This window comes from Neofelis nebulosa, chromosome 4 (assembly GCF_028018385.1).
Source record: "Neofelis nebulosa isolate mNeoNeb1 chromosome 4, mNeoNeb1.pri, whole genome shotgun sequence".
NCBI classification, from domain to species: Eukaryota; Metazoa; Chordata; class Mammalia; order Carnivora; family Felidae; genus Neofelis; species Neofelis nebulosa.
Window position 1 is genome coordinate 6,792,833 of NC_080785.1, and position 27,560 is coordinate 6,820,392.

At 42.5% G+C, this 27,560-nt stretch overlaps 2 protein-coding genes and 1 pseudogene across 5 annotated transcripts in view; 1 reads left to right on the forward strand and 2 right to left on the reverse strand.

Annotated features, from left to right (window-relative positions):
• Positions 1-4,123: 4,123 nt before the first annotated feature.
• On the reverse strand, positions 4,124-12,585 carry LOC131508747 (GTPase IMAP family member 4-like). 2 transcript variants are annotated; one of them, XM_058723844.1, is made up of 3 exons: positions 12,450-12,585; positions 8,896-8,967; positions 4,124-5,890 (listed from the first exon to the last, which is right to left on the reverse strand). In XM_058723844.1, the coding sequence occupies exons 1-3, from the start codon at positions 12,568-12,570 to the stop codon at positions 4,965-4,967; spliced, it is 1,119 nt and encodes a 372-aa protein (XP_058579827.1). In that variant the 5' UTR covers positions 12,571-12,585; the 3' UTR covers positions 4,124-4,964. The 2 variants fall into 2 exon arrangements, with proteins under 2 accessions (XP_058579827.1, XP_058579828.1); XM_058723845.1 differs by lacking the exon at positions 12,450-12,585 and adding an exon at positions 10,714-10,866.
• Positions 12,586-15,421: 2,836 nt separating this feature from the next.
• Positions 15,422-16,963, forward strand: LOC131508743 (zinc finger protein 277-like; annotated as a pseudogene).
• A 6,644-nt stretch (positions 16,964-23,607) lies between these two features.
• Positions 23,608-27,560, reverse strand: part of LOC131508756 (GTPase IMAP family member 7-like) — a 65,388-nt gene continuing 61,435 nt past the window's right edge. For all 3 annotated transcript variants that reach the window (XM_058723861.1, XM_058723859.1, XM_058723860.1), the window contains one exon: positions 23,608-25,047. In XM_058723861.1, coding sequence (XP_058579844.1) covers positions 24,158-25,033 — 876 coding nt within the window. In that variant the 5' untranslated portion in view covers positions 25,034-25,047 and the 3' untranslated portion in view covers positions 23,608-24,157. The remainder of the gene's footprint in view (positions 25,048-27,560) is intronic.

Genomic DNA, 27,560 nt, shown 5'->3' on the forward strand with positions numbered 1-27,560 from the left:
CTCAAGCTCCACCCTGAGCCTACTGAATCAGGCTTTGTACTTTAAAAGACTTCCTGATGGCTCTGATACATGCTAATGCTTCACACAGTATAGAGAAAAACCTGAAGAAACAGCTTCTAGACAAAAAAAAAAAAAAAAAAAAAAGGATTTGTGAAAACATGACAGCCTTGTAATCCAGGGTGTTGGTGTTTCTTTACAAGGGATTGCCTATAGTCTATCAGTTGTTCAATTTGCATGATGAAGCCCAGAGCTCCCTTGCTGCACAATAGAATTTTATATAGTACATGTCCAGATAATAGAAGTTGAGAGCACTCTGTCTTCTTCTAGGGGAAAGAAAACAGAGAGGAAGAAAGAGTAAACCAATGAGACATGTGTCCCAGATTCCACCTCTCCAGGTTCAGAAAGCAAGAGGTATATTGTCTTTCCCTCAGTTCATGGAGGAATGAAGAAGCATTAAGAATTGTATGGAAATTTGGTTGGGAGATTGTCAAGGGAATTCACCATGATGGTGAGAATGAGGTAGCTGTGCAGCATCTATGTTTAATTTTGCTACGTAGGCTGTTCCCCGTGTACTCCACACTGCTCCACAAGAAGCAATTGACTTAAAGTCTAAGGGACTCATTTCCATAAGCCTGTATCAGAGAATTGGTGCTTAAGAAAATGTGCACACCAGTGAGAAAGAATGAAATCTGGCCCTTTGTAGGAACATGGATGGAACTGGAGAGTGTGATGCTAAGTGAAATAAGCCATACAGAGAAAGACAGATACCATATGTTTTCACTCTTATGTGGATCCTGAGAAACTTAACAGAAACCCATGGAGGAGGGGAAGGAAAAAAAAGAGGTTAGAGTGGGAGAGAGCCAAAGCATAAGAGACTCTTGAAAACTAAGAACAAACTGAGGGTTGATGGGGGAGGGGAGGGAGGGGAGGCTCGGTGATGGGTATTGAAGAGGGCATCTTTTGGGATGAGCCCTGGGTGTTGTATGGAAACCAACTTGACAATAAATTTCATATATTAAAAAAAAGAGAGAGAACAAATAAAAATAAAAATAATAAAATGGGTCTTTTGGAAACAGCCTAAAGATGGAACTTGTTTTCTTATTCATTCTGTTACCCTGTGTCTTTTGACTAGAGCATTTAGTCCATTGACATTCAGAGTGAGTTCTGAAAAATATGAATTTATTGCCATTGTGTTGCCTTTAGAGTTTGAGTTTCTGGTGGTGTTCTCTGGTCTTTGTTGCTCTTGTCTTTTTTGCTTTGGTTCACCTTTTCTCCCCTGAGAGAGTCCCCCACACAATTTCATTCCAGGCTGGTTACTGGTCACAAACGTCTATAGTTTTCCTGTGTCTGGGAAACACTTTATCTCCCTTTCTATTTTGAACAAACAACCTTGCTGAATAAAGAGCTTTGGGCTGCTTACTTTTCCAGTTCAGCACTTTGAATATATCCCGCCACTCCTTTCTGTCCTGCCAATTTCTGTGGATAGGTCTGCTGAGAACCTGATCTGGTTGCACTTGTAGGTTAAGGGCTTTTTTCCTTTGCTGCTTTCACAATTCTTTCCTTGTCTATTTTGTGAATTTGAATATGAAATGACTTGTTGATAGTTGGTTTTCCTTGAATCTGATGGGAGTTCTCTGTGCTTCCTGGGTTTTGATGTCTGTCTTTCCTCAGGGTAGGAAAGTGTTCTGGTATGATTTCCTCACATAAACCTTCTCTGTGTTCTCTGTCTTCATTTTCTGAGACCCCTATTATTCGGATGTTGTTCCTTTTGAATGAGTCACCACGTTCTCTAAATCTTATCTCATGCTCTTTTGCCTTAGTTTCCCTCTTTTTTTCCTGCTTCCTTAACCTCCATAAGTTTGTCCTCTGCATCATCGATTCCCTGCTCTGCTGCATCAATCCTTGCCACCGTGACAACCATATGAGATTGCAACCTAGTTCTAGCATTTTTAATTTCATGATGGCAAATTTTACTTCTTTTATCTCCACAGAAAGGGAATCTATGCTTTTTTCAAACCCAGCTAATATTCGTACTATTGGGACTCTAAATTCTGGTTCAGACATTTTGCTTATTTGTCAGAAGCATTTCCTCATGTCCTTTCTTTTGAGTGAATTCCTTCATTTTGGAAGAAGAAAAGGAATTATTAAAAAAATTAAAAAATTTAAAACAACACACAAAAAAATCAAATGAAGGATGCTAGATCTTAGGTGTGTTTTGGTCTGGTTGTTGAAAGAAGCCTGACAGAATAGAGAAAAAAGGGAAAGAAAGGGGGGAAAAAGGAAATAAAAAGTAGGAAAACATTTGATCATTAATAATATGCAACCTTCCTTTGTCTCCAGCATCCATCCACTCCCCACTTCTACACTATCTGCGACCAAGCCATGAGGTGGCACCTCCCTTCTGAATTTCATCTCAGAAGGGCTGTGTTTCCAAACCCCTCATTTCTGAGGTCCCTTAGTCTTGGCCCACTCCAACCCTCCATGGGAGGGTCTTGCCAAGCAATGGCCAGGTGCTCGCCACCCCTGCGAATGTTCATGGGACCACCTGCTGCAGATGCCCAAAGCCTACAGCCAGGTACCAATGTGTCCCACAAGACGTTTGCCCAGTCATGTAGCAGCAGCATCTCAGGGATTCTGGTAAGTCACAACACACATCTGGTGCCAGACTTCACTGCCCCATAATGCCTTTGTTCCAAAACCAACAAACAGCTGTTCTCCAGGGTCCACTGGGACACTTACCTGTGGGGAGGCCACACGACCTCTACCAAATGTTCTCTTAGCAGGGGAACTGCTTCTCCCCACGTGGCCCTCGGAGCCCTCGGAACTCGCTCCTGGGGATTCACCCTTCCCACCAGATCACCACCAGGTAGCGAGATACAGAGTTTCCAACTCTGGGCTCCCTTGTTTATAGGGCCCTTCTTAATGGTATTGAAAATCTACTTTCTCCTTTCTTGCTTTCTTGTTCAGTCCCTTTTGGGTGTTTGCACTCTTTCTCTTTCTCTACAGTTGCCTTTTGGGGGACTGTTTTCCTGTATTCTACCCCCTGTTTCTGTCCTATCTCCACAAGCAAAAACAACTCCCTATCCTCCATGGCTTCTCTCTCCCCCAAATCACCTCTCGTGCTGTGTACCTGCCAAGTTCTGTGGCTCAGGTTACGCAGATGGTTATGTTGATCCTCAGGTAAGTTTTCCAGTGTGAAAAACGCTTTTGTGCTGATCTGGCTGAATTTCAGGAATGAGAGAAGCAGAAAACTTCCATGCTACTCCACCATCTTGGTCCCTTCTCCTGGGGAGAAGGGATTGTGAGGGATTGTGAGCTTCTTTGTGGTGTGCTTCCTTTATCCTCGAGATTAATTAAAAGTACAGTCTAAACTCATGGGTGTTTGAGGAAAACTGGGAGAGGTATATGTCCCTTTGGGCAAAATGGCTTTGAGCATGGACAAGCCAATGTCAAGATGGCAGAGTGAGGAGAGTTGCCATGAGTCACATATGACCACCAGAACATATTGGCAGAACATGGAAATGTGCTTTGGGAAACCTTCGCATGGATTATGTGAGAAGTACCAAATAGAAAAGTAGAAAACAGATAGAGAGAGACACCTCCTACTGTTATCCATATATTAAAGGGGATTTTTGCTCCAGGAAAACCAGAAAGGTCTCTAAAGCCTTGGTTACACATAATTTCTATCAGTGCATAATGAATGAATCCAACGAGAAGGTGGTGTTTGACTGGCAGAGGGGTTGAGAATGTGGCTGGGAATTTCCAAGGAAAAGGAGGAGAGATGTGTTGAGGGTAGAGCAAGACTAGCTCTGAAATCATCTTGAACTGTTACCAAAAACTGAAACTCACACCTGTGGTCTTAGAAGAAGTGGCAAACGTAGGGCACCTGGGTGGCTCAGTCCGTTGAGCATCCCACTCTCAGTTTCAGCTCAGGTCATGATCTCATGGTTTGTGGGTTTGAGCCCTGCGTCAAGCTCTGCACTGATGTGTGGAGCCTGCTTGGGGTTCTCTCTATCACTGCCTCTCCCCTGCTCATGCCTCTAAATAAATAAATAAATTTTAAATAAAATAATAAAGAAAAATAAATATCAAAGGTATTTTCCAAGAAGAAGTGGACTGAAAATTTATGGAAATATGACAGAACAGAAAACTTTTATTATAATACCAACTAGCAAGCAGTTCAGCTGGGAGAGGGTGGTATGTGCAGTAAGGTATGAAGGTCTGAGGTGATGGAGGTGAAGTGGCAACAGTTAGTTTCACATGAAAAGGAGAGAACTGGTTATTCAGCAAATATGTTGTATTAAAGTCTGTCAAAGAGTTGCTGTAGATATATCTGAATACAGCAAACCGTTGTTCTCTTCTGTGTTGAATCTTTGCCTTTCAACTGCTCTTTCTGGCATTTCACTTAGTTGAGTTCTGAGAGGTCTAGTTTCCAGACAACTCTTTGTTCTTCAGTGGGCAGCTGATAAGGAACAACTTGAGTCCCTCTGTAAAAATGTAACTAAATAAATTTCCATTCATCTGGAAAGAATTCTATTAGCATCTCTATCATTAGACTACCTAACATGAAGAACCAATCTTTGTAACAAACCATATGGGTAAGGTGATTGCCATGTCCTAAAAGCAAAAATAAGTGAGTAGAAGCAACAAAGGGAGAGGATCCACCAATCTAGAAGGAATCTGGATTTCACTCGGGACAAATAGAGAAATTTTGGGGCCATCTTCTTAGAAGAGCATCAATACCTTCTACTCTGGAGTTCCACAAATTGAGAATGTGTCCCTCCCCTGGTAAGTCAATCAAACATCTACCAATCACCACCAGTGAATCTGATTATACCCCTTCGTCCTGAGAGTCTGAGAGACAGAATCGAGAGTGCTTCAAGGTTGGTGAATGAGTTCTGGGGTGGGGGCTTGGCAGGGCCAGCAGAAAATGTGGAGCAAATAAGGAGATCTTCTCATTCAGGTTAATCTTCCATAAACAGGTGAGAGAAGATAGGAAAAACCATCTGCAGAGCTTTCATGATCAAGTCAACTATCTTATACTGATTCTCATCTCTGTGTTTTTGCAGCCTTACAGCATATAATGCCTCTTTCTCAGCCAATTCCCTCTCCATTTGTTCCATTTGTTTCTGCTGCTCCAGTTTATCCTCCAGCTTTCTGATTTTGTCTTCAAACTCCTTTCTTATCTGCACTCTCTCTCTCTCTAGCTCTGCTGCGTAAAATTCTTGCATTTCTTGCATTTCTTTCTGAATCTCGTTGTCAGCCGTTTGGTACATCTTGTTAGTGTAGCATCTTCCTTCATTCTCGGCCACAATGCGCTGGACCAGGGTGAGCAGCTGATTTCTCTGGGCCTCCTGCTCAGCTCCTGTCGCCCGATTGTTGAACACGCAGTAGCGATCACCAAACTTGCCCACCAACTCTCGAATATCTTTGGGTGCTTTCTGTAAGTAATCATGGAAATTGGTGTCATCCAAGTCATCTTTCCGGGTGAATAAGAGAATCATGTATCTCCTAGCTCTGAGTCCAAACATTTGCAGGATCTTCTCCGTGGCCTTTTGCTCTTCGTGCGTGTACCGGCCCAGCGGGACCACCAGGAGCAGAGCATGGGGCCCTGGGGAGGTCAGGAAGATGCAGTGAGCAATCTCTTTGCAGGTGTCAGCATCCTGTACCTCAGTGTCAAAAATGCCAGGCGTATCCACGACCACAATTTCTCTTCCCTGCCACCTGCTGCTCCCTTTGTTACAGGTCTTGGTGACTGATGTTGCCGCAATGCTGGAACGAAACGCTTTCTCTCCGAGGATGCTGTTGCCTGTGGCACTTTTCCCTGCTCCAGTCTTACCCACTAAGACAAGTCTCAGCTGTGAATCTCTGCCATCTTGGTTTCTAAACCCTGGGACATCAGGAAACAAAAGCCACAGCATGAGGATGGTAATCCAGCTGCTTCTCCTGCATGGCCCCCCATTTCCCCTCACACACACCCCTCCTCTGTTGCCCCAGGGTCCCCTCCCATAAGTGACTGCTGCACTCCCAGGAACTCTATAGAAGGCCCTTCTAGAGAAGCCTATTCAAAGTCTATAGAAAGCCTGAAGTTCTCTTGCAATACTTGGGGAATGCCCAAGTACTTTCCAGGATTTCCTGGAGCTTCTTACTCTTACTTTTTGTAGCTAAGTAGCCCACAGAAGAGGAAACAAAATATTCTAGTTTACAAAGAGAATTCTGAGCTGCTGCTGCTAGTAGCTATTCCTCATAAGAGCAATGCAGCAAGTAACACAAAATCTGACTTTGGGGCATCTCAGGGGGAGACTCCCCTCCCCATTTATATTCAGAATGGAACTTTGCTTCTCCCATTAAGAAGCCAGCTAGGCAGGTTACACAAGCCAACCCATCCTTGCAGGGTACAAAAGGGATGTTTGTGTGGAAAGAGAAAGTATCTTTTTCTATTTCCTGTGTGTAACCATTCTGTCAGGGATTGTGAAACGAGAGAGAACAATAAAATTTACATTAAAATTAAAAACCTTAGGTTAAAAACCTTAGCTTAGAGTCCAGTGAAGTTTTCATATTCTTAATTAAGACATTAAAGAGTTATAGACAGGAAATATCAACAGATCTCTAAAATTATTAGAAAATCTCTTGATACATAAAAAATAAAAGAAACAGAGCCCCTGGGTGGCTTAGTCAGATGAGCATTGGACTCTTCATATTGGCTCAGGTTGTGATTCCAGGGTCGTGGGACTGAGTCCCACATCAGGCTGCACACTGAGCATGGAGTCTGCTTAAGATTATCTCTCTCTATTCCTCTCTATCTCTCCCTCTTCCCCTGTCCCTCTCCCTCTTTCTCTCTTAAAAAAGTTGAGGGGCGCTTGGGTAGTTCAGTCAGTTGAGTGCCCGACTTCAACTCCAGTCATGATCCCACTATTTATGGGTTCCAGCCCCCCATCGGGCTCTTTGTTCACAGTTCAGAGCCTGGAGCCTGCTTCAGTTTCTATGTCTCCCTCTCTCTCTGCCTGTCCTCTGCTCACTCTATGTCTCTGTCTCTGTCTCTGTCTCTGTCTCTCTTTCTCTCAAAACTAAATAAACATTAAAAAAATTCTTTGGGGAGCCGCCTGGGTGGCTCAGTGGGTTAAGCGTCCGACTTCTTGAGGTCTATGAGTTTAAGCCCTGCACCAGGATCTGGGATGACAGCTCAGAGTCCAGTGCCGGCTTCAGATACTGTGTCTTCCTCTCTCTCTCTCTCTGCTCCCACTCTGTCTCTCTGTCTCTCTGTCTCTCTGTCTCTCTCAAAAATGAATAAATATAAAAGAAATTTCTTAATGAAATAAAAATGGATACAGTTGAGAGCATCAGTAGAGTTATATTTTCTTAGCTTCACTAGATTAAGCGTTCTACTTCCTAGGAAGGTTGACAGATAATACCAGCTCAGCACAGCAATTCTCACATTTTTCAGAATAACTGTGACTTCAGTTAGACAACAAATCATCTATACAACTGTTATGCATTTGTATTCAGTAATTCATTGCCTACCTCCTTATGGTGTGTATACAGTCTCTGTCTTCAGGATTTGTTAAACAGAGAACTCCCCACCACCACCACCACCCTATAGAACATAGGTGGAAATCACATTTGAAAGCCTGTACCTCTGAGGAGACAGACCCTGACAGCACAACCCTAAGTGAGGCTGATTCCTGCATGGGGAATCCTGTATTATGGCCATCCTTTTCTGCTTGAACATAATGCATATGTTATCATACTCACAACATTAGAGACACTATTATAAACAGCATTTTATTTGTCAGACACAGCAACAGCATTGATCCAGTCCCTTAGACCCAAAATCTAGCAACTGCCCTTGATTCTTCCCTTCCTTTCCCTTCCCTTCCCTTCCCTTCCCTTCCCTTCCCTTCCCTTCCCTTGCCTTCCCTTCCCTTGCTTTCCCTTTCCTTTCCATATCAGCACATTCTCTGAGCTCCACCTGCAAATCTGTCTACTTTTCTCCCTCCACTTTGAAGGCCACCACACGAGCTCCCACTACCATCAGCATCCAGGCCTCCAGAGTCTCCCAGCTGTTCTCTCTGCTTCCATTTGGCCCCCTTCCATCTACTCTGTCAATTGGAATACTCTTTTAAAAATGCCAGTGGATGGGGCGCCTGGGTGGCGCAGTCGGTTAAGCGTCCGACTTCAGCCAGGTCACGATCTCGCGGTCTGTGAGTTCGAGCCCCGCGTCAGGCTCTGGGCTGATGGCTCGGAGCCTGGAGCCTGTTTCTGATTCTGTGTCTCCCTCTCTCTCTGCCCCTCCCCGTTCATGCTCTGTCTCTCTCTGTCCCAAAAATAAATTAAAAACGTTGAAAAAAAAATTTAAAAAAAAAAAATGCCAGTGGAGCAGAGGGGAGCTATTGCAGAAGCTCCAGCTCTGGGTTCCACAAAATCTGTAGTTGGTCTCCACCTCCTTCCGAGGATTAGCAAATCATCCCCAATGCAGAGTCCACACATGCTAACCAGATCCCTGGCCTGAGACAGGTAGATTTCCAGAAACCGAGAACACTGAATACAGAATGGCTAAGATTATCAAAGGAAACATGTGGATGGGAGTTCGGATTATCATTTAGTTAGCATCCCTATGCAAGGCTCCAACTTTGGGACAGCCTGAGGGCATCTGCCTAGCAAGGAGGAGGGAAATCACGGGAGGAGAAACAGAAAGACGTTTTACCCAAAGAGAGTGGACAGGGTGGACAGGAAAGAAAGAGCAGAGGAAATGAAGAGGAGATCAGATACATACAGGGGTGGAAACATTTTGCTCCAGCCGGATGAGGGCTGGCTGTCAGCACAAGAGAACCCCTCTGCTCGCTGTCCTCCCCCACCCAGCCCGGGGGGACCCAAGCAGGATATCACCGATCTCACCGCAGCTGCTCCTGGGGCCACCGGGGCTGCAGCACGGATCGCTGTTGGGGGTTGCCATTGCAGTGTGAATTCCTGCCATAGAGAAACAGAACATGTGGTTTTAGGGAGGTGAGTGGTACTGGAAGCCTCAACCTCGTGTAGCCAACAGTTTCTTCTCTTCTGCACACTTGCCACTTGGTTTCCCTGCCCTATTTCCCAAGACTTCTCTGCTTTCCACATTTGGGTTCATCTTCAGATTGTTCCCTTTTCTTCACACAATCATGCACTTCCGGTGGTCTGTTAGCACTCCTTCAGGGTGGCCTTCCCCTGGGATACTGAGGATTTACTGACAGACCCCTTCCACTCCCCTTAAGAAGCCAGACTTGCCTAAACAACGCATTCCTTGCTAATAAATTCCTTTCTTTGTCTTCTCTTTTAATGCCCTCTCCCTGCCTTTAAAGACCTTTCTTCTGTAGCTCAGTGGAGCACCCCTCAATTTGCAGGATAGGATGCTGCCTGATTCATGAATCTTCCATAAAACCAATTTTTTGGCTGAATTTTGTTTCATAACAAAATTACTGGAGCAGACTTTGACTAGGACGGGCTGAAAATGCTCGTTGTTCAGGACAAGCTCTTCTGATGGGAAGCCATCAAAACAAATATACAACACTGTGAGCAAGACAGACCCTTCTCTTGTAAAAAGAGTTCTTTCTTTATCCCTTAAGGACAGGGAATAGGAAAGAGCTTCTTGTAAAGCGAGAAGAGAAAGCACAGAATTTTTAAAAATCATTTTTGGGCACAACGTTGGTGCTGGTGATGGGTGTTAGGGAGGGGAAGGATAACAGAAATAGGGAAACAAAAAGTATTTCGGTGTTTCATAAGGTCCTTCTTCTAGCTTGTGGGCTCTCTCTTCAGTCTGAAGTTCTGTGCTATGTATCCCAGCTCAGATGTCAGATCAAAAGACTACACTTCTGGGGTGCTGACCTTGGGTGGCTGGGTTCTCCTACTGCCTAACGAACAGGCATCCATTGGTCCCCAGCTCCTCCCCAACTGCCGAGGGTCACCTAGAGATGAGGGGCATCTCCCTCATCTTGCCTCCTAAAGGCATGGGGAGGTTCCTCTTCCCCAACTCTGAGTGAGGCTCAGAAAGGGGCAGCCCTGAGCAGGCAGACAGCTGGGTAGCAGAGCCTCTGATCCTGACCTGGGTGCTGGCTTTGGGGCAAGGGACAGTGACCTGTGCTTCTTCATCTCCCATCTGTTCCTCCCCATAGAGCTCATTCTGTCTGCTCACCCAACTCTATCCCTGAAAACTTCAAGTTTATTTATACTTTCTATTAATAATGAGGGGAATAACATTTGTACAAGTATTCTGTGGGCAGCAAGCCCTGAAAGACAATTGATTTGTAGGGCTCAGCCCTCAAAACAGATTACAACCTAAAGTCAGAAAAAAAAAAAAAACAGGAAAAAGGAACCAACAATAAAGACACAGTCTGAAAGCATGTTTGCCCGGAGGTTTAAAACGTACGTCCGGGGGACCCTGGGTGGCGCAGTCGGTTAAGCGTCTGACTTCAGCCAGGTCACGATCTCGCGGTCCGTGAGTTTGAGCCCCGCGTCAGGCTCTGAGCTGATGGCTCGGAGCCTGGAGCCTGTTTCAGATTCTGTGTCTCCGTCTCTCTCTGCCCCTCCCCCGTTCATGCTCTGTCTCTCTCTGTCCCAAAAATAAATAAAAAATGTTGAAAAAAAATTTTTTTAAAACGTACGTCCGGGGGAGAGGTCCCCTCTCCATCAAAATCACACATTACCCTTTGTTCCCTCCCCCAAATACCCCTTTTCTCTTACCTGGAAAGTTTGGGTCCTGCTCCCTTCTCTAACTTTGAAGACAATGCTAAGCTAAGACGTTGAGAGAAAGGAGAGAGGATGTGAGAGGAGGAGCTGTACAAACTTGCTCTTGCAAGAGACCTGCCCACTTCGTCATCTAGCCTCTCAGATAGAACTTCCTGTAATTAATGATTTCATTTTTGCAGTACAATAAGTTAGCCATTAACCACATGGGCTGTTGACAACATGAAGTGTGATGAGTGTGAAGGCAGAAGTGAATTTTTAATTTTATTTCACCTGAATTAATTTGTAAAGGTTTTATTTTTAAATAATCTCTCCACCCAATATGGGGCTCATACTCACAACCCGGAGATCAGGAGTTGCACACTCCACTGACTGAGCCAGCCAAGCACCTCTATTTGAACTAATTTAAAGTTAGACAACCACATCTGCCTTGTAGATACCATATTCATCCATGCAGACTCTACCAGGAAGGACAAAATAAGGGTTATGCTGTGACATTCTGGAAAAACTGCTGAGTCAAAACTAGAGAGCTGCCAGCTCTGAAAAGCCTGTGTTCCCTGACCCCACGTCTCAGCACAACAGGGGTCTTTCAGACCAACGTCTGCTCCTACTGCTTAGGTCTATATCAGTGTAGGCAGCCACTATGTCCTCTCCTTCCTCCCTGGGACTAGGGGAGGGTTGTTATTTCCAAGGTATTATCTGGTTGAAGCCAGAGAAGGTAGCTTATCTTAACTAATTAGGATAGGTCCAAAGTTACCCTGTGAGATGGTGCTCAGACCATTTGCAATAGGCTAACCACTAACATCTGACTCTACCTGCCAGGAAAATGTAAACTGTGAGAGTATTGTCAAGGGGGGGAGGGGGTCCCAGTTCCCTAGAGACACGGATCCCATTATTTTTTTTCTATATGTTAGTTTTCCAAGTATCTTTCTTTTCTTTTCTTTTTTTTTTTAATTAATTTTAAAGTGGGGTGGTTGAGTGGCTTAGTCAGTTAAGCGTCTGACTTCAGTTCAGGTCATGATCTCACAGTTCCTGAGTTCGAGCCCCACATCAGGCTCTGTGCTGACAGCTCAGAGTCTCGAGCCTGCTTCGGATTCTGTGTCTCTCTCTCTTTGTATCTCTCCCACTTGCACTCCATCTCTCTATTTAAAAAGTGAATAAACGTTAAAAATGTTTTTAATTATTTGAAAAGTTTATATTTTGCTACTTGTTTTCTCAGTGCAGAGTCTGACACAGGGCTTGAACTCACAAACCATGAGATCATGACCTGGGCCCAAATCAACATTCCACATTTAACCCACTGAGCCACCCCGATGCCCCAACATGATTTACAATCATATAAAACTGGCCACAAGGTGTCACACTACCTGTGTCCGTGCCCTGTTACAATAAGAATTTCTGTCTTTTCTCATCCACAGATGGAGTCTATGCCCTTGGAACTCAAGGCCTCAAAGGTTTTGCAGTTTGCCTTTTTACAATGTGAGCTCCTTTATGCATTTCTTGTTTCTGCTTTATAATTTGACACCTTTTTCAACCCATGTCCTCCTTCCCATGCATTTAAAAATATCTGTAACCCTCTACTAGAAATGACATAGTAAAGAGACGAGAAGATGATCCCTATGCACCTCACAGCTCAGTCCTTAGAAAGTCTGTAGTCTACCTTCGATGTTAATGTTACCAAGTCCCCACCCAGAACCTTCTCAACAGAACAAGCACGTTTGTTCTAAATTTACCTGTGCACAGCCACACTTCTTTCTTGTCTTCACCACAAGCATTTCCTGCCACATCTCCTTCTGTTTTGAGCACCTCACAGGATATAAGGCTAAAGTGCAAGGTCCTACCCAGACCTGCCATGGAAGCCTAATTAAGGACTGGCTTGAACTGAGTAAAATGACCAGTGCGGGCTGTCCCTCTTGACTCTGACGTTCAGAGTCTTGACAATGGAGCTTTTAAATTTTTTTTTAACGTTTATTTATTTTTGAGACAGAGAGAGACAGAGCATGAACAGGGGAGGGTCAGAGAGAGAGGGAGACACAGAATCTGAAACAGGCTCCAGGCTCTGAGCGGTCAGCACAGAGCCCGACGTGGGGCTCGAACTCACGGACCGCGAGATCGTGACCTGAGCCGAAGTCGGCCGCCTAACAGACTGAGATACCCAGGTGCCCCCTGACAATGGAGATTTTAAAAGCCCAAGCTGCTTATGGAAAATTTAATAGGTCCATTTATTACTGCTTATTTGAAATAATGACAACTGGTAATTTGAATTAGGATTTCTCTTTTTCCAAGTTGTGAATGGGCACAAATGATGCCATGTAAGTAACATCAAAGTAGTTTGCACATTCTCTCTCACTATATTTTATTTCTATTCAACAAGAGATCGGGTATCTCAAAGTCAAGATGGCAAATTGGCCATACATGAAACATTGTGGAAAAATGGATTAATAGAAACTGTAGACAACAGACATCCTCTCTTTCTACAAACCCTCAGGAACCCATGTCATGGAAAGCTTGGGTGTATGAGCATCGGTGACGAGAGGTCTCGACAGGTTTCTGGAAGGCAGAGAGAATGTAAGACCTGAAACCACAAAACTCCAAGGAGAAAACAAACAGTGAGCTCCTTCACATTCATCTTGGTGATGAGTTTTTGAATCTGACACCAAAAGCAAAAGTAAGCAGGGGGGGACTATATCCAACTACAAAGCCCCTGCAGAGCAAAGGAATCCTTCAACAGAATGAAAAGGCCAACCTACAGAGTGGGAGAAAATCTTGGCAAATCATGTATCTGATAAGAGGCCCTGGGTCAGGGGGTCCACAGGCCACATGACCCCAGGGTAGGCTACAGAGGAGGCAGCCACCAACGTCACCAGGGAAACCCTGTGGAAGTGGAGCTTCAGAAATTTCAGCTGCTGTGCTCGCTTCGGCAGCACATATACAGAAATTTCAGCTGCTGTGGACGGGGCTGTGTGCAGTGATTCCACGATCTTTTCATTCCCCCTAATTCAGAACCCCACACTACAGGGGCACCTAGGTGGCTCAGTCAGTTGAGCGTGCCACTTTGACCCAGGTCATTATCTCACAGTTCACGAATTCGAGCCCCACATCTGGCTCTGTGCTGACAGCTCAGAGCCTGGTGCCTGCTTCAGATTCTGTGTCTCCCTCTCTCTCTTCCTCTTCCCAGCTCACACTTTGTCTCTCTCTCTCAAAAATAAATGAAAACATTAAAAAGATATTTTTTAAAAAATTTTAAAAAGAACCTCACACTTCAAAGTATCTCTCCCCAAGTGTGCAATTAGAGGGTTCTTCTTGAAGACTTAGAACATCTTTAGAGGAAGCCCTCTGCCAGCCGCCCTATAGGGTCCCCTTGGCGGGACAACCTGCCATGCTCTGTCACCTCAGATGGAGCCTATGGTTACAACCCCTCACTGGTTACATGGAACTCCTTTTCTAGCAATTTATACTTAAATATGGCATCAAATATATAGCAGGGAGAATAGACACTTGAGGAAAGATTACAAGATAAAAGGGAGCAGGAAGAGACAGAGACAAACAGAAAAAAATCACCCTTACTGGAGACATTAAGTCAGAAAACAAAACAGGCCAAAACTAACCAACACATGAAAATAAACTTCTCTTTTAGGTATCTAGATTATCAATCCTCCCAGTGAAATCAACTAAAAGTACTGAAAAGTATTACATATATTTTCTTAAAACCATGGGTGAACAGGCAACAAGATACGCTGTCTCACACCTGGAGCTAATGGAGGTGGAAACCCAGACCAGTCGGGGAGGAGAACAGCCAGCTGGCACCGGAAGGATATTTTAGCAACCTTGAAACCTAACCTTCACTTCTCAAAGCCACCCTGACATAAAAATGAGAGTCAAGGCCAGATCTGATTGGAGCGGGGAGTCTGCTGGGGGGGGATTTTCACCACAATCCCCACTGGGTCCCTCCCTCAGTGAGGGGTGACTCAGAAACCCGTGGCTTCTGCTGAGGGGGTCAGATGATGGGTTTGAAAAAGAAAAGGGCAGAAAGCAATTTAAAGAGGCAAAGATGCTTTAAGAGAGAAATCAGAAGAGGATAGGGGCAGAGGACATCTTCGAAATGATAATAGTTGAATTGTTTCTGCACTGATTAAGTTCACCAATCCATGCATTTGCAAACTCTAACAAATCACAAAGAAGATAATTAAGAAAGCATTCACACCGCAAACTGGTGCAGCTGCTCTGGAAAACAGTATGGAGATTCCTCAAAAAATTAAAAATAGAACTACCCTATGACCCAGTAATTGCACTAGTAGGTATTTATCCAAGGGATACAGGTGTGCTGTTTCAAAGAGACACATGCACCCCCATGTTTATAACAGCACTATCAACAATAGTCAAAGTATGGAAAGAGTTCAAATGTTCATCAATGGATGAATGGATAAAGAAGATGTGATATATATATATATATATATATATATATATATATATATATAGAATGGAGTATTACTCAGTGATCAAAAAGAATGAAATCTTTCCATTTGCAACTACATGGATGGAACTAGAAGGCATTATGTTAGGTGAAATTAGTGAGTCAGAGAAAGACAAATATCATATGACTTCACTCATATGAGGACTTTAAAATACAAAACAGATGAACATAATGGAAGGGAAGCAAAAATAATATAAAAACAGTGCCCTCCCTTTTCTCCTCTGCCTTGTAATGGCTGCTCCCGAGACCCAGGGGGCTGCTGCCTGAGGGGAGGAGGACTGCAAGAACAACCATAGAGAATCTGGGAGTGTCAGTTATGAGGTAAGGATTGTATCCTGGAGCTGCTTTCCCTGCCAGAAAGTCCAGGTGGCACCACCGCTTTAGAAGGTTCTCCATCTTGTGAGAACCTTGCATTTTCTGTGCCTTGTATTTTCTGTGAAGAACATTTTCCTATGGATGAACAAGACAAACTTCTGAAGCACATGATTATTGAACATAAGATGGTCACAGCTGATGTCAAGTTGGTTGCTGATTTCCAAAGGTACATTTTATATTGGAGGAAAAGGTTCACTGAACAGCCCGTTACAGATTTTTGTAGTGTGATAAGAATCAAATCCACAGCTCCACTTGAAGAAGAAGACAATTACTTTTTTTTATGTGATGTTTTACCAGAAGATAGAGTACTTAGAGAGGAACTTCAGAAACAAAGACTGAAAGAAATTCTGAAACAACAGCAGCAAGAAAGAAATGATAACAATTTTCATGGTATTTGTATGTTTTGCAATGAGGAGTTTTTCAGGAACAGATCTGTTCTTTTGAACCACATGGCCAGAGAACATGCTTTCAACATTGGCTAGCCAGACAACATTGCAAACTGCAATGAATTTCTGTGTACATTACAGAAAAAGCTTGACAACTTGCAGTGCTTATACTGTGAGAAGACCTTCAGGGACAAAAATACGCTTAAAGATCATATGAGGAAAAAACAGCATCGGAGGATCAATCTTAAGAACATAGAATATGACCGATTTTATGTCATCAATTATTTGGAACTTGGAAAATCGTGGGAGGAAGTTCAGTTGGAAGATGATCAGGAGTTGCTAGGCCATCAGGAAGACGACTAGTCTGATTGGGAAGAGTGCCCTGACTCTGCTGTCTGCCTATTTTGTGAAAAGCAAGCAGAAACAATTGAGAAATTATGTGTCCACATGGAGGAAGCACATGGTTTTGATCTCCTCAAAATAAAGTCAGAACTTGGATTGAATTTCTATCAGCAAGTAAAATTGGTCAATTTCATTCAAAGGCAAATTCACCAATGCAGATGTTATAGTTGCCATGTGAAATTCAAGTCCAAAGCAGAGTTAAGGACTCACATGGAAGAGACTAAACATACATCACTGCTTCCTGAAAGAAAGATATGGGATCAACCAGAGTATTATTTTCCAACCTATGAAAATGATATTCTACTATGTACACTGTCTGACAGTGAAAGTGACCTGACAGCTCAGGAACAAAATGGAAATATCACCATCATCAGTGAAGATACATCTAAACTGCATGCTTTGAAACAAACCAGTATTTTGAACCAGTTGCTACTACATGAGGGCTTGAAAAACTAGAAGAAAATGCCACAGAAGCAACTTTTCATGTTTTTCACTTATAAGACAGACTCAGAAAAATTGTTTAAATTTGAACATCAGCAAAGGATTAGACCCTGGTGAAATAAAATTTTGCAAAAGTACTTTTTAAAAAATAAAGTGAGGACTTTTTGTATTTTTGGCTATAACGTTTTACTATGTAATCATTATAAATGATCTCATTTCATTAGACTAGGTTATCTATAATAAGGAGGACATGTGGGGTGCCTAGTTGGCTCAGTTGGTGGAGCATGTGACTCTTGATCGCAAGGTCATGAGTTTGAGCCCCATGTTGGATGTAGAGATTACTTTGAAAAAAATTTTTTTAGTAAGGAAGACATGCAAATCACAAATGAAGTGTTCAAATTATTGATAAAGTTTTTTTCCTCTATCACCCATTCTCCTACAGACTGGTAGATGTAAGAAGTTCTATCCCTGTTGTATCACACCAGGCACGTAATATCCATGTACCAGTTTTAGGGATGTGAGAATTGACAGTCCACTCAGGTGTTGACAGCCAGTGGATTCTTAGAAAGTTCACCATCGGTCTTTCATCTAACCAGTTTAGTATTCATTGGTAATTGTTACCTATTATTTTTTGTAATGGCTGCAAAATGATGATTTTTCTAATTCTATCATTTCTTTTACAGTGGGTTCTTTACACAGCATGTGTGCTATGGAGCACTGGAGTTTTAAGTTCTAGTTTTCAATTGTTAGTACCAGTCTGTGTAGGCAGTGCCCAAAGACTAATCTTGAAGTAATATAGACTGTCCAGAGCCTCAAGCCTAACCTCCTACCATATGATCCAAAATTGACTGGATTTGTAAGTTATATAGGCTCTGACCATGGCTTTAGATTTCCAAGCCTCCAGCTTTGCAGACACCTGCACAAGGCTTTTATTAAAAACCAAGCAGAGAAATGAAAGCCCTTATTATAATGGAAAATGCTTAAATTAAAGATGCAATTGATCTAAAAAATAATAATAATATAAAAACGGGGGGGGACAAAACCTAAGAGACTCTTAAATATGGAGAACAAACAGAGGGTTGCTGGAGGGGTGTGGGAGGGGGGATAGGCTAAATGGGTAAAATACATTAAGGAATCTACTCCGGAAATCATTGTTGCGCTATATGCTAACTAACTTGGAGGTAAATTTAAAAATAAATAAATTATTTTTTAAAAAAAGAAAGAAAGAATTCACACCTTAGCACATAGTAAAATTATATCCCATCAAAGCAGAAAGACTATCTTAAAGGGAGTCAGAAAGAACAGAGAGATGAACTTTGAGGAAGAAATAGTTGGAGTTATGCTGATTTTTTTTAATTTATGTATTTTGAGAGATAGAGAGTGAGCAGGAGGGAGCAGGGGGAGAGAGAAGCCCAAGCAGGCTCTGTGCTTTCAGTGAAAAGCCCACTGTAAGACTCAATCCCAAGAACTGTGAGATCATGACCTGAGCCCAGACCAAGAGCTGAACACTTAACCAATTGAACCACCCTGGTGCCCCTCTTTTTTTTTAAGTAAGCTCTACATCCATTTTTTTAAGTAAGCTCTACACCCATCAACATGAGGCTCAAACCCATGACCCTGAGAGTAAGACTTAAACACTATATCAACTTAGCCAGCCAGGTGCCCAACAGAGGAGCCAGGAAACAGTGGAGGTAGGTTTTCAGTGCGCTGAGAGAACATGACAGTCAACCTGAAATCCTAGTCTCAGAGAAAATTGCTGTCAAAACTAAGGGCAAAATACATACACCCATTTCAGGCAACACAGACTGAGATTTCTTGACACAATCTCTAGCACAATCTCATTAGAGGAATTTGTAAAGAATGTATCTGAGGCAAGAGGAAATTCATCCAGATAGTAAATCACAGGTGAAAAAAAAAAGGAAGTTTAAACAAATGCAAACTGTGTAAAATAATACTAATGCTTCCTAAGGTTTAAAGGGGGAGAATGAGAAAATTAAATATTCAACAATAACGATATATAGATTGGGGTTGAGGGTGGGAATGGAATTAAAATGTTCTAATTTGTTGTATATGAAGAAGATCAAAACAGATTTCTCGAGATTTTAAGCAGTTAAGAATGTATGTTGTAATCACTGGGTGATTACAGGAAAAGCACACGTAATTTCCAAACTAGTAGAGAAAAACACAAAATGTGGGGAAAAAATCCAAATCATTCAAGTTAAACCACACAGAGGAAGGGGAAGAAAAAGAAATACAGAACAGGTTGGACAAGTAAAAGCAAAGACTAAAACTTTAAATATGCATCCCCATAAGTCACAAGTTTTAATTATGATAAATGCACCAATGTTTTCAGTTAAAAAAAAATAAGGAGTTTTGGAGGGGACTGAAGAAGAAATCCAAGTCAAAAAAACGTTAAGTGAGGGAAAACTTGAAAGCAAAAGTGTAGGTAAACCTACAAGCACAGTCTAAACAAATAAGAACAAAATATCAAACTACATAGACTTTTCATTCAATAATTATCGAGAGCTTATCATGTGCCAGGCACTGTTCTGGGCAACTGAATACATCAGCAATGAGAGCTGGTAAGGATCCTTCCTTTCTGAATCGCTTAGTGGTCCTTGAAGGAGCAGAACATGAACAAAAAACAAATTTGTAAATTACAAAAGATATGAGATGTTCCCTTGTAAAAGAAGGAAAATCACAGAGGGAGGGTAAGGAGGGGGGAGAGCAGAGAAGATGAGTTGAATGCACACCACGATCTCGAAACACCTGCCCTGTTTATCAAGTGTAAGTAGTCCCACTCGTCAAGACAAAACACGGTTTTACATTGATATGCACCACAAAGGGAGGCATCACATGTATAAAGGGAATAATCAAATCACAAGAGGAAACAGACAAATCTCCATGTATGGTGACAGATTTTAACACACACCTCTCATTGCTACAACAGGCAGATACAAAAAAATCAAAAAGTACACAGAAGATTTAAGCCACATGATTGATAAGTTAGACCTAATGAGCATATGTAGACTAATGAAATTTCTGAGCCACTTGTTTTCAAGTACATAGGAAAAATTTATTCACGTTGTTCTTATGTTTGTCCATGAAGAAATGCTCTAAAATTTTTGAAATAACATAGACAACATTTTCTGACCACAATGTAATTAAAAGAAAAGTAAATAAAATGTCATATGTTTAGCAATTGGAGAACACAGTTTTAAATAACTGATGGGTCAAAAGAGAAAAAAACAGAAATTGATCAATATTTGGAATGAAGTGTAATTAAATTACTGCATTTCAAAGCCTATGAAAAATTACAATTTAGCTTTCAGTGTGCCTATTAGGAAAGAGAAAGAATGAAAATTAATCAGCAGAATACATATCTGCTTCAGATTCTGTGTCTCCCTCTCTCTCTGCCGCTCCTCCACTCATACTCTGTCTCCCTCTCTTTCTCTCAAAAATAAATAAACACTTTAAAAAATTATTCAGTTTCACTGAAGGGTACATTTTCTACAATCCCTGGCATATGCCTGCTCCCGGAGAAGAACCTGCAGTGTAGACAGGGCTGCTTAGAGCTCTCCCCATCCTGCCCTTCTCCTCCTGTCCTTGCCTTGGCTCTGATAGCTCATGGGCTGGGGGAGAAGAGGCAGGAACACTGAAGACCAGTCAGGTGTAGTCTGGCCTTGGTGGGGGTGGGGGATGGTGGCAGCATACTTAGTGGCTCTTCCCCCGCCCAGGAGACCTTTAATGAGTCTTTAGAGAGTCTTCCCTGGGAATCTGCAATCACAAGTCCAACAGACGGCCACTCTCTCCCCTCCCGCCGATTGCTTCCATGTCTGTTCCTGGTGCCTGGACTTCCAGAGCTCTGGTCCACACAGAAGCTGTTGGGATCCCTGCTGGGCCCCTGGGCAAGTCCCCTTCAAACTGGCTTTGGCTGCCTCCCTACTGTGTGGCCCACATTTGATATGAGGAACCTATGCTTTTGCCCCCCCTCCCTGCTCCTTAGTGAAAGTTTTGACTGCTTCCAAGACAGCCACCACCGTGTGTACCCTGCTCCCTCCACAGAACACAGCAATAACCTTCATGTATCCCATGGAACCAGCAGGGAGCAAAGCCAAACTCCAAAAGACACACATCAAGTCTCTTAACATACACCACCCACATCCGTCTGGCAGCATCAAAGTCCTGAGGCCACCTCACTAGCTTTCGGGAAAAGAAAACCTCCATCTCGCTGGATATGGCACGCAGAGAGGAGTCCCTGTGGGGCTTCCCTTATATAGTCACACGGTTACACCTGGGTCACCTTCTGCACTGGGGGGATGATTGCTCTACAGATGAACCCCAAGAATTGACCAATTCTAATTTGTCATTGTCCCTATAACTGAAGCCTTCTCTTTTAAAAGTCATTCCTCCTGGGGTTCCTGGCTGGCTCAGTTGGAAGAGCATGCGACCCTTGATCTCAGGGTCATGAGGTGGAGCCCCATGTTGGGTGTAGAGATTACTTAAATAAAACCTAAAAAGAAAAAGTCCTTTCCTCTTGACCCCTTCAAATATCTATCAAATTAGTTGAAGGACTAAATCTTACAAAACTGGTTCTCGCTTCTCCCTTTGGCCATCCTATGTGGATATTCTGGCATATAGCTTTTGACTGTGGGGTATTGGCAATTAGAAAGATTCAGCTGAAATTGGGAGATATTTATGTTAACATCCTGCCACATTTACCCCAAGCCTTTCACATAACCTTCGGACCCAGATTTCAAGCTAATGCAGGTCGTTTATATTGGACCCTACCTTTAACATCTGATATTCAACTTGTCACAAACCTAACTGAACGTTGTTGTTCCTGACTCTACCCTTCCCCTGAAAATCTTACCTGTCACCCTGAACTTTCCTGTTTCTGAACAGAAGCATGATCATCATACCCATCACCCACATGGACACATCCTACACATCCTTCACAGTAGACTTCACACCTAAATCCTTCCTCAGGTCTTCTTCTATAAATCCTTGTTTAAATTCCCCATCATGAGTCATGACTATCACATATTTCAACAACAGGGATCATGCACACATTAAGCGCTGGAAATACCACAGTCTTCAGCACTGAAATAGAACCATCTTCAGAGAAAACTGGGACATAAAATATGTTAAGAGAAGTGAGTGAGCAATATTTCAATTGTCAAGTGAAGAGATAATGATTTATTTGATTTACTCGTTTTTACTCTGGGTATGTGTTACCTTCCAAAATAGAACCTAAGGTTGGAAAAAAGAAATTAGCTCACGTAAGCTGCACATTCAAACAGCCCTCACACAGGTTAATTGTATTAAGAATGCTTCTGCATATCTCTGAGCGAAAATATCTTTTAAATGGTTCTGAAATGAAAAAAGTCAGGAGAGAGCATGAATACTTTGCTCTCTAGAGATACCATCACACAGATGAGTCACTTACAAGGAAGTACTTTTGAACATAAGAACTGCATGATGGCAAAGAGTACTTTGGTCTCACTTTGTCTTTGACACATGTTTTCTCAGGAGAGGATTTTTCTTCCGTGTTGCTTTTACTGCGTTCTGAATACTGGTGATGAATCTTAGAATGAGCGGGTATTTAGAATCTTAAGTTTTCCAGAGTTAATCTCTAATCCATCTCCCGAAAAGTCGCTGATATGGTAAATACTCTCAGTCATGTTCACAGACAAAACAAAGGACAAATAAATTCTAATAATTTGGATTTTGGATGTCTGCAATCCTTGTGAGTGACTGACAGTCACCCATCTAACTTTGAAATTTCTCTATTATTTTAGCAAGACAGAACCTTTCATCTACTTACTGCAAATGTCACAGCATGGAAGGGTAAGGAGAGATTTTTCTGGTGTCAGAAAACAAGCACTAGAGGGAATGTAAAACCATCAACAACAATAAAGATGCTCTGAAAGAGAACTGGGTACCATAAGATTTATCAATCAGGTTCTCACGGGAAAAAGATAGTTTGCTCTCATTAGGTACTTGGAGAAAGTTTAGAGAAGGGGCCTTTTACACACTGTGGACACAGGGAATGTGGAAAACACAGGGACATTGATAGTATCGATAAGAAAATTGAGTCCCACCTGAAGGGGTGAACAAAGACTGGAATGCAGAAGAGTTGGATGGAAAGGCCACCAAGGGAGGAGCTGTGACCTTTGGCGTAGGGTTGCAGTTAGTCAGAGATGGCCCTGCAGAGATAGAGGTGGGGGAATGGACACCCCAGCCTTGCTTTTCTACTTCCACAGGGCCTCTGACTTGGACTTCCCATTGGCCAGCCAGGCAGAAGTCAGAGAGCAAGAGATCCCACCGATGTAGTGCAACTAGATCAGCCTCAGGGGGCAAAGAGCTGGGTGAAGTGTGATTCTGCAGAGGCAAATGAAGACTATGTGGCCCAGATGGGATTTTTCAGATACAAGTGGAGACATTTTAGGTTAGGATGGTCCCTAAAAAAGAAGTGAGAGAAACACAGTAAGAGAATCCTGTGACTTTCAGATCTCCATGAACCACAGAACAATCTTTCCAGAGAAACCCGACACCTCCCTAACATAGTACTTGTGACCATGCGGTGCAATGACGCATGTGACCAGTGGTTCAGACACTTAACATGTGCAGGATTTCTGATTTGAATTTTCCTGAGTCTTTGAACTCTATATGCCATTGCCTGATTATGCCAACTTTGTGTGAAGAGGGACAGGTGGCAAGGGGAGGGGGGGCGGTGGGGACTGAGAGCTGGGAAACGGTTTCATTCTAGTTAGTTCTCGGTGCATAACAAACCATTCTGAAGCTCAGTGGTTAAAAACAAAAACCATCATTTATTTGTTCTCATAAAGCTGTCATTGGGCAGGACTCAGTGGGAATGGATCATCTTTGCTTTCTGCAACTTCGCCTGAGATGGTGGGGCAGCCAGAGGGCCCACTTCTGTGTTGCCTCATTTGCATGGCGGGCAAGTTGGTGTGAGTCACAAATAAAAGGTGAGCTGGGAAGTGGGCCAGTGACTTCAAGCCTTCTGCCTGGGGGCCTCTCAAGAGGCAGCCTGGGCTTTCTCACAACATGACAGTCAAGTTCCAAGGGCAAGAACCCCAACAGGGCAAGGAAGCATTGCCCACATGTAACCTTAGAGTCACAAGGTGTTGCTTCAACCATCTGCTATTAATTGAAATGGTCCCAGATCTGCCCAGTTCCAAGGTAGAAGACTCAGGCCCCACAAGTCAGTGGCAGGAGTAACAGGGTCAGGTTATAGGAAGAATAAGTAAAAGCTACTGTCACAGCTGTCTATGGAAACTACAATCTATCACTATCGCAAATCATCATAAATTCAAAAGAAAAAATGAAATGGTCTTTACTACCAAAACATATGCCATATTTGTGAAAGCACCTTCCTAATCTCATCTAAAACATGTTCAAATATGCTCTTCTCAGCTTGTTCCCTGATATTTTTTAATTGTTCATCATAAATCCTCTTTAACCATTTTATTTTTTCCTCCCGTTCTTCCTGTGATTTATCAGCATATTCCTTTTCTACTAGTTTAATTTCATTATTTAATTGATCGGTGTAGATCTTCTTCAGGTCTTCTTCCCGTTGCCTCAGCCTCTTCTCCGTGTCCTCGTAAATGGCATCAGTAAAGTAAGCCCCTCCGTTGCTCTTCACCATCTCCTCTATCAGCTCCACCAGCTCCTGCACTTGAGCTTCCTTCTCGGCCTCTGAGGCTCTGTTGTCAAAGGCACAGTAGCGGTTCCCACACTCGCTGATGATGTTTCTTAGCTTCACATCTGCATCTGCTAAGAAGTCACTCAGACTCTGCCCCTCCAAGTTATCTTTGCGAGTGAACAACATGATCATGTGCTTCAAGGCTGGCTCCCCAAAGACATACTTGATCAATGCCACGGTCTTCTGCTCTTCATCCGTGTAGCGGCCCAGATGGATGACCAAGACGATGGCGTGGGGCCCAGGGCAGGAGTAGAGGACACACCGGCTGATTTCCCTACACGTGGTATCCAGAGTCTCCTTGGTGTCAAAGAGCCCTGGGGTGTCAACAACAACAAGTTGCCTCCCCTTCCATTCCTTGGATGCTTTTTGACACTTGGGAGTGACAGCATGGGGAGCAATTTTAGACTCAAAGACTCTACTCCCCAGGATGGTGTTTGCCGTTGCGCTCTTCCCACTTCCAGTTTTCCCCACCAAAACAATCCTCAGAGTGTTGTCCTGAGGGTCTTCCATGTCACTACCAGCGGCTGTGGGGTGTAAAAAAGAGAAGGAAAAGGAAAAAAGTCAACGAAGGTAAGTGGAAACCATCACGTTCCTCTTATCTCCTTTGTGTTTCTCCATGAAAACCTGCAGTAGTGTACTATCCATGTTGGTCCCATAAAGACAAAAAGATGAAACAATTCACTCACCATGGAAGAAACAATAAAGTAGTTAAAGAGTTCCCCTACAAAAGAGTACCAGGTCCAGATGGTTTCATGGGGATCTCACTTAAACTTTCTTAAACTATTCCTGATGACTTAAAACAGAAGGAAATCTTTCCTGTTCTTTCTATGCCACAAGTATGATATTGATCCCAAAGGCTAACAAAGATTTCACCAATAAATAAAGCTACAGACTTGTCTCATTTGTGAATACTAATGCAAAAATCCCAAATAAATTGTCAGACACTAAAAAGTAATACCCCATAATTAAATGTGATTTCTTTCAGAAATACTAGGGTGGTTCAATATGAGAAAATGGATTGTTACAATACATCCTCTTTAGTAGAGTTAAGAAGAAAAGTACTTTGATGCAGAACAGACATTTCCCCAAATTCAACGCTGTTTTAATAGATACTTCTTTCACGTGATTTTATAGAAATATAAATTTTAACAAATTTGTCACCATTTTTTCTCTGTAGATAATATAGTTGACTATAATCTTCATTTGGATGAATGAAGAAAGAAAATTAGCCTGTAGAGTCAAAAAACAGAAGAACGATGAGGGAGGGCCATCTCTACCAGATAGTAAAATATTTTAGCCCCTATAATTAAGGCAGTATGACATGTGTGTGAACAGAGACAGAACGGAAAACAAAAACAGACAATTCAGAAATAGACCAAATTGGTCTACTATATTCATGAGTATCCAGTTCAATTGTAGTACGTTACATTTATCGTCCGTAAGGCAGCGTCTCACAGCAATGGGGAGAAAGATGGACTAATAAGCAGCATTGGGATAACTACAAAACCACACAGAAAAAGACAAAACTGCACCCACGTCTTCATGCCATTCACATGGTAAATACATTAGAAACATAACACTAAAAATCAATCCACATAAATACCAGAAGAAACTCAGACCAATCCTTTGTAACCTAGGGGCGGGGCAACTGTTTCTAAGATTTGAAAGATTGTAAGGAAAAGGATTCATACATCTGACTACATAAAGACCTAAAAGACAATGGGAGACAACGAACATCACAGACAATTAAAATACGAATGTCAGACTATATCAAAGAGGGTTAATTCTCCTCTTATACAAAGAATACCTAAAAGTAGAGAGACAAATTTCCAACAGCTCGATAGAAAATGGAGCAAGACATAGGAATAAACAGTTCAAAGAAAAAAAAGAAATGCCAATGCTCCTCAACTATGTAAAAATATATGAACACTCACTTAGAGAAAAATCCAATATAGGAAAAGAAAATAACTAAATATAGTAAATTAAAATTACACTGAGATACTATTTCTCCACTTACTGATTTGATAATAATCCAAAAATTTGCTGCTATAATCAGTCAGTAAAGGTTTAGAGGAAACAGGTTCTCTTCTCCATGGCTAATGAAATTGAAAAACAGTCTAAAACCTACAGAGGAGAAATCGGCAATATTGTACAAATTACATATACATTTATTCTTGGATTCTGAGTCCCAATTTTAGGATTTATGCCTGTAGTGGTCAAGGGCAGATCACACCTAAATGTGCGATGTTGGCATACTATTTCTTTTTTTTAATTTTTTTACATTTATTTATTTTGGAAAAACAGAGTGAGACAAAGCATGAGCGGGGGAGGGGCAGGGAGAGAAGGAGACACAGAATCTGAAGCAGGCTCCAGGCTCCCAACAAGCGGTTAGCACAGAGCCTGACGCTGGGCTTGAACCCACGAACTGTGAGATCATGACCTGAGCGAAGTCGGACGCTCAACCGACTGAGACACCCAGGCACCCTGGCATACTGACTATTTTAAATAAAAGTAACTTAAGATACAACCTATGTGGGAAAATTACTAAGACCCTCTTCTGCCCCCCTGCACGCAGGAAACAATCTCCCGTGTAAAAGGTGCCCTTCCTGTCCCAGGAAGTAAAGAGACACCCTTATGACCAAGGATGGGAGATTTAGAGCCAAGAAGACTGTATAAACAGCCCACTACTTTCTACTAATTTACTACCCCAGCCCAAAGTCTCTTTAGAATTCCTCCCTAACAGATGCTCCCAAAGTTAAGTTTTCCTGGTTTTGTCAATCCCTCACAGATCCATCGTCTCTTTGCCTAAAAACTATAAAAACTGCCTGCCTTGGTCATTTCTCTTGGTTTTAGTTTCATTACTGAGCATCTGTGCACACTGCTTTTTTTTTTTCTCTTGTTAATCTGCCTCAAGTGAATGTAATTCTTAGTGCAGCTGGAAGACCTTGAAGGGTAGAGGAAGAAATTCCCCTTCCTTTTATCCCAGAGCTACACTGACAAAAACACAGGAAAACATTAGGCATATGTTTATTCTCTG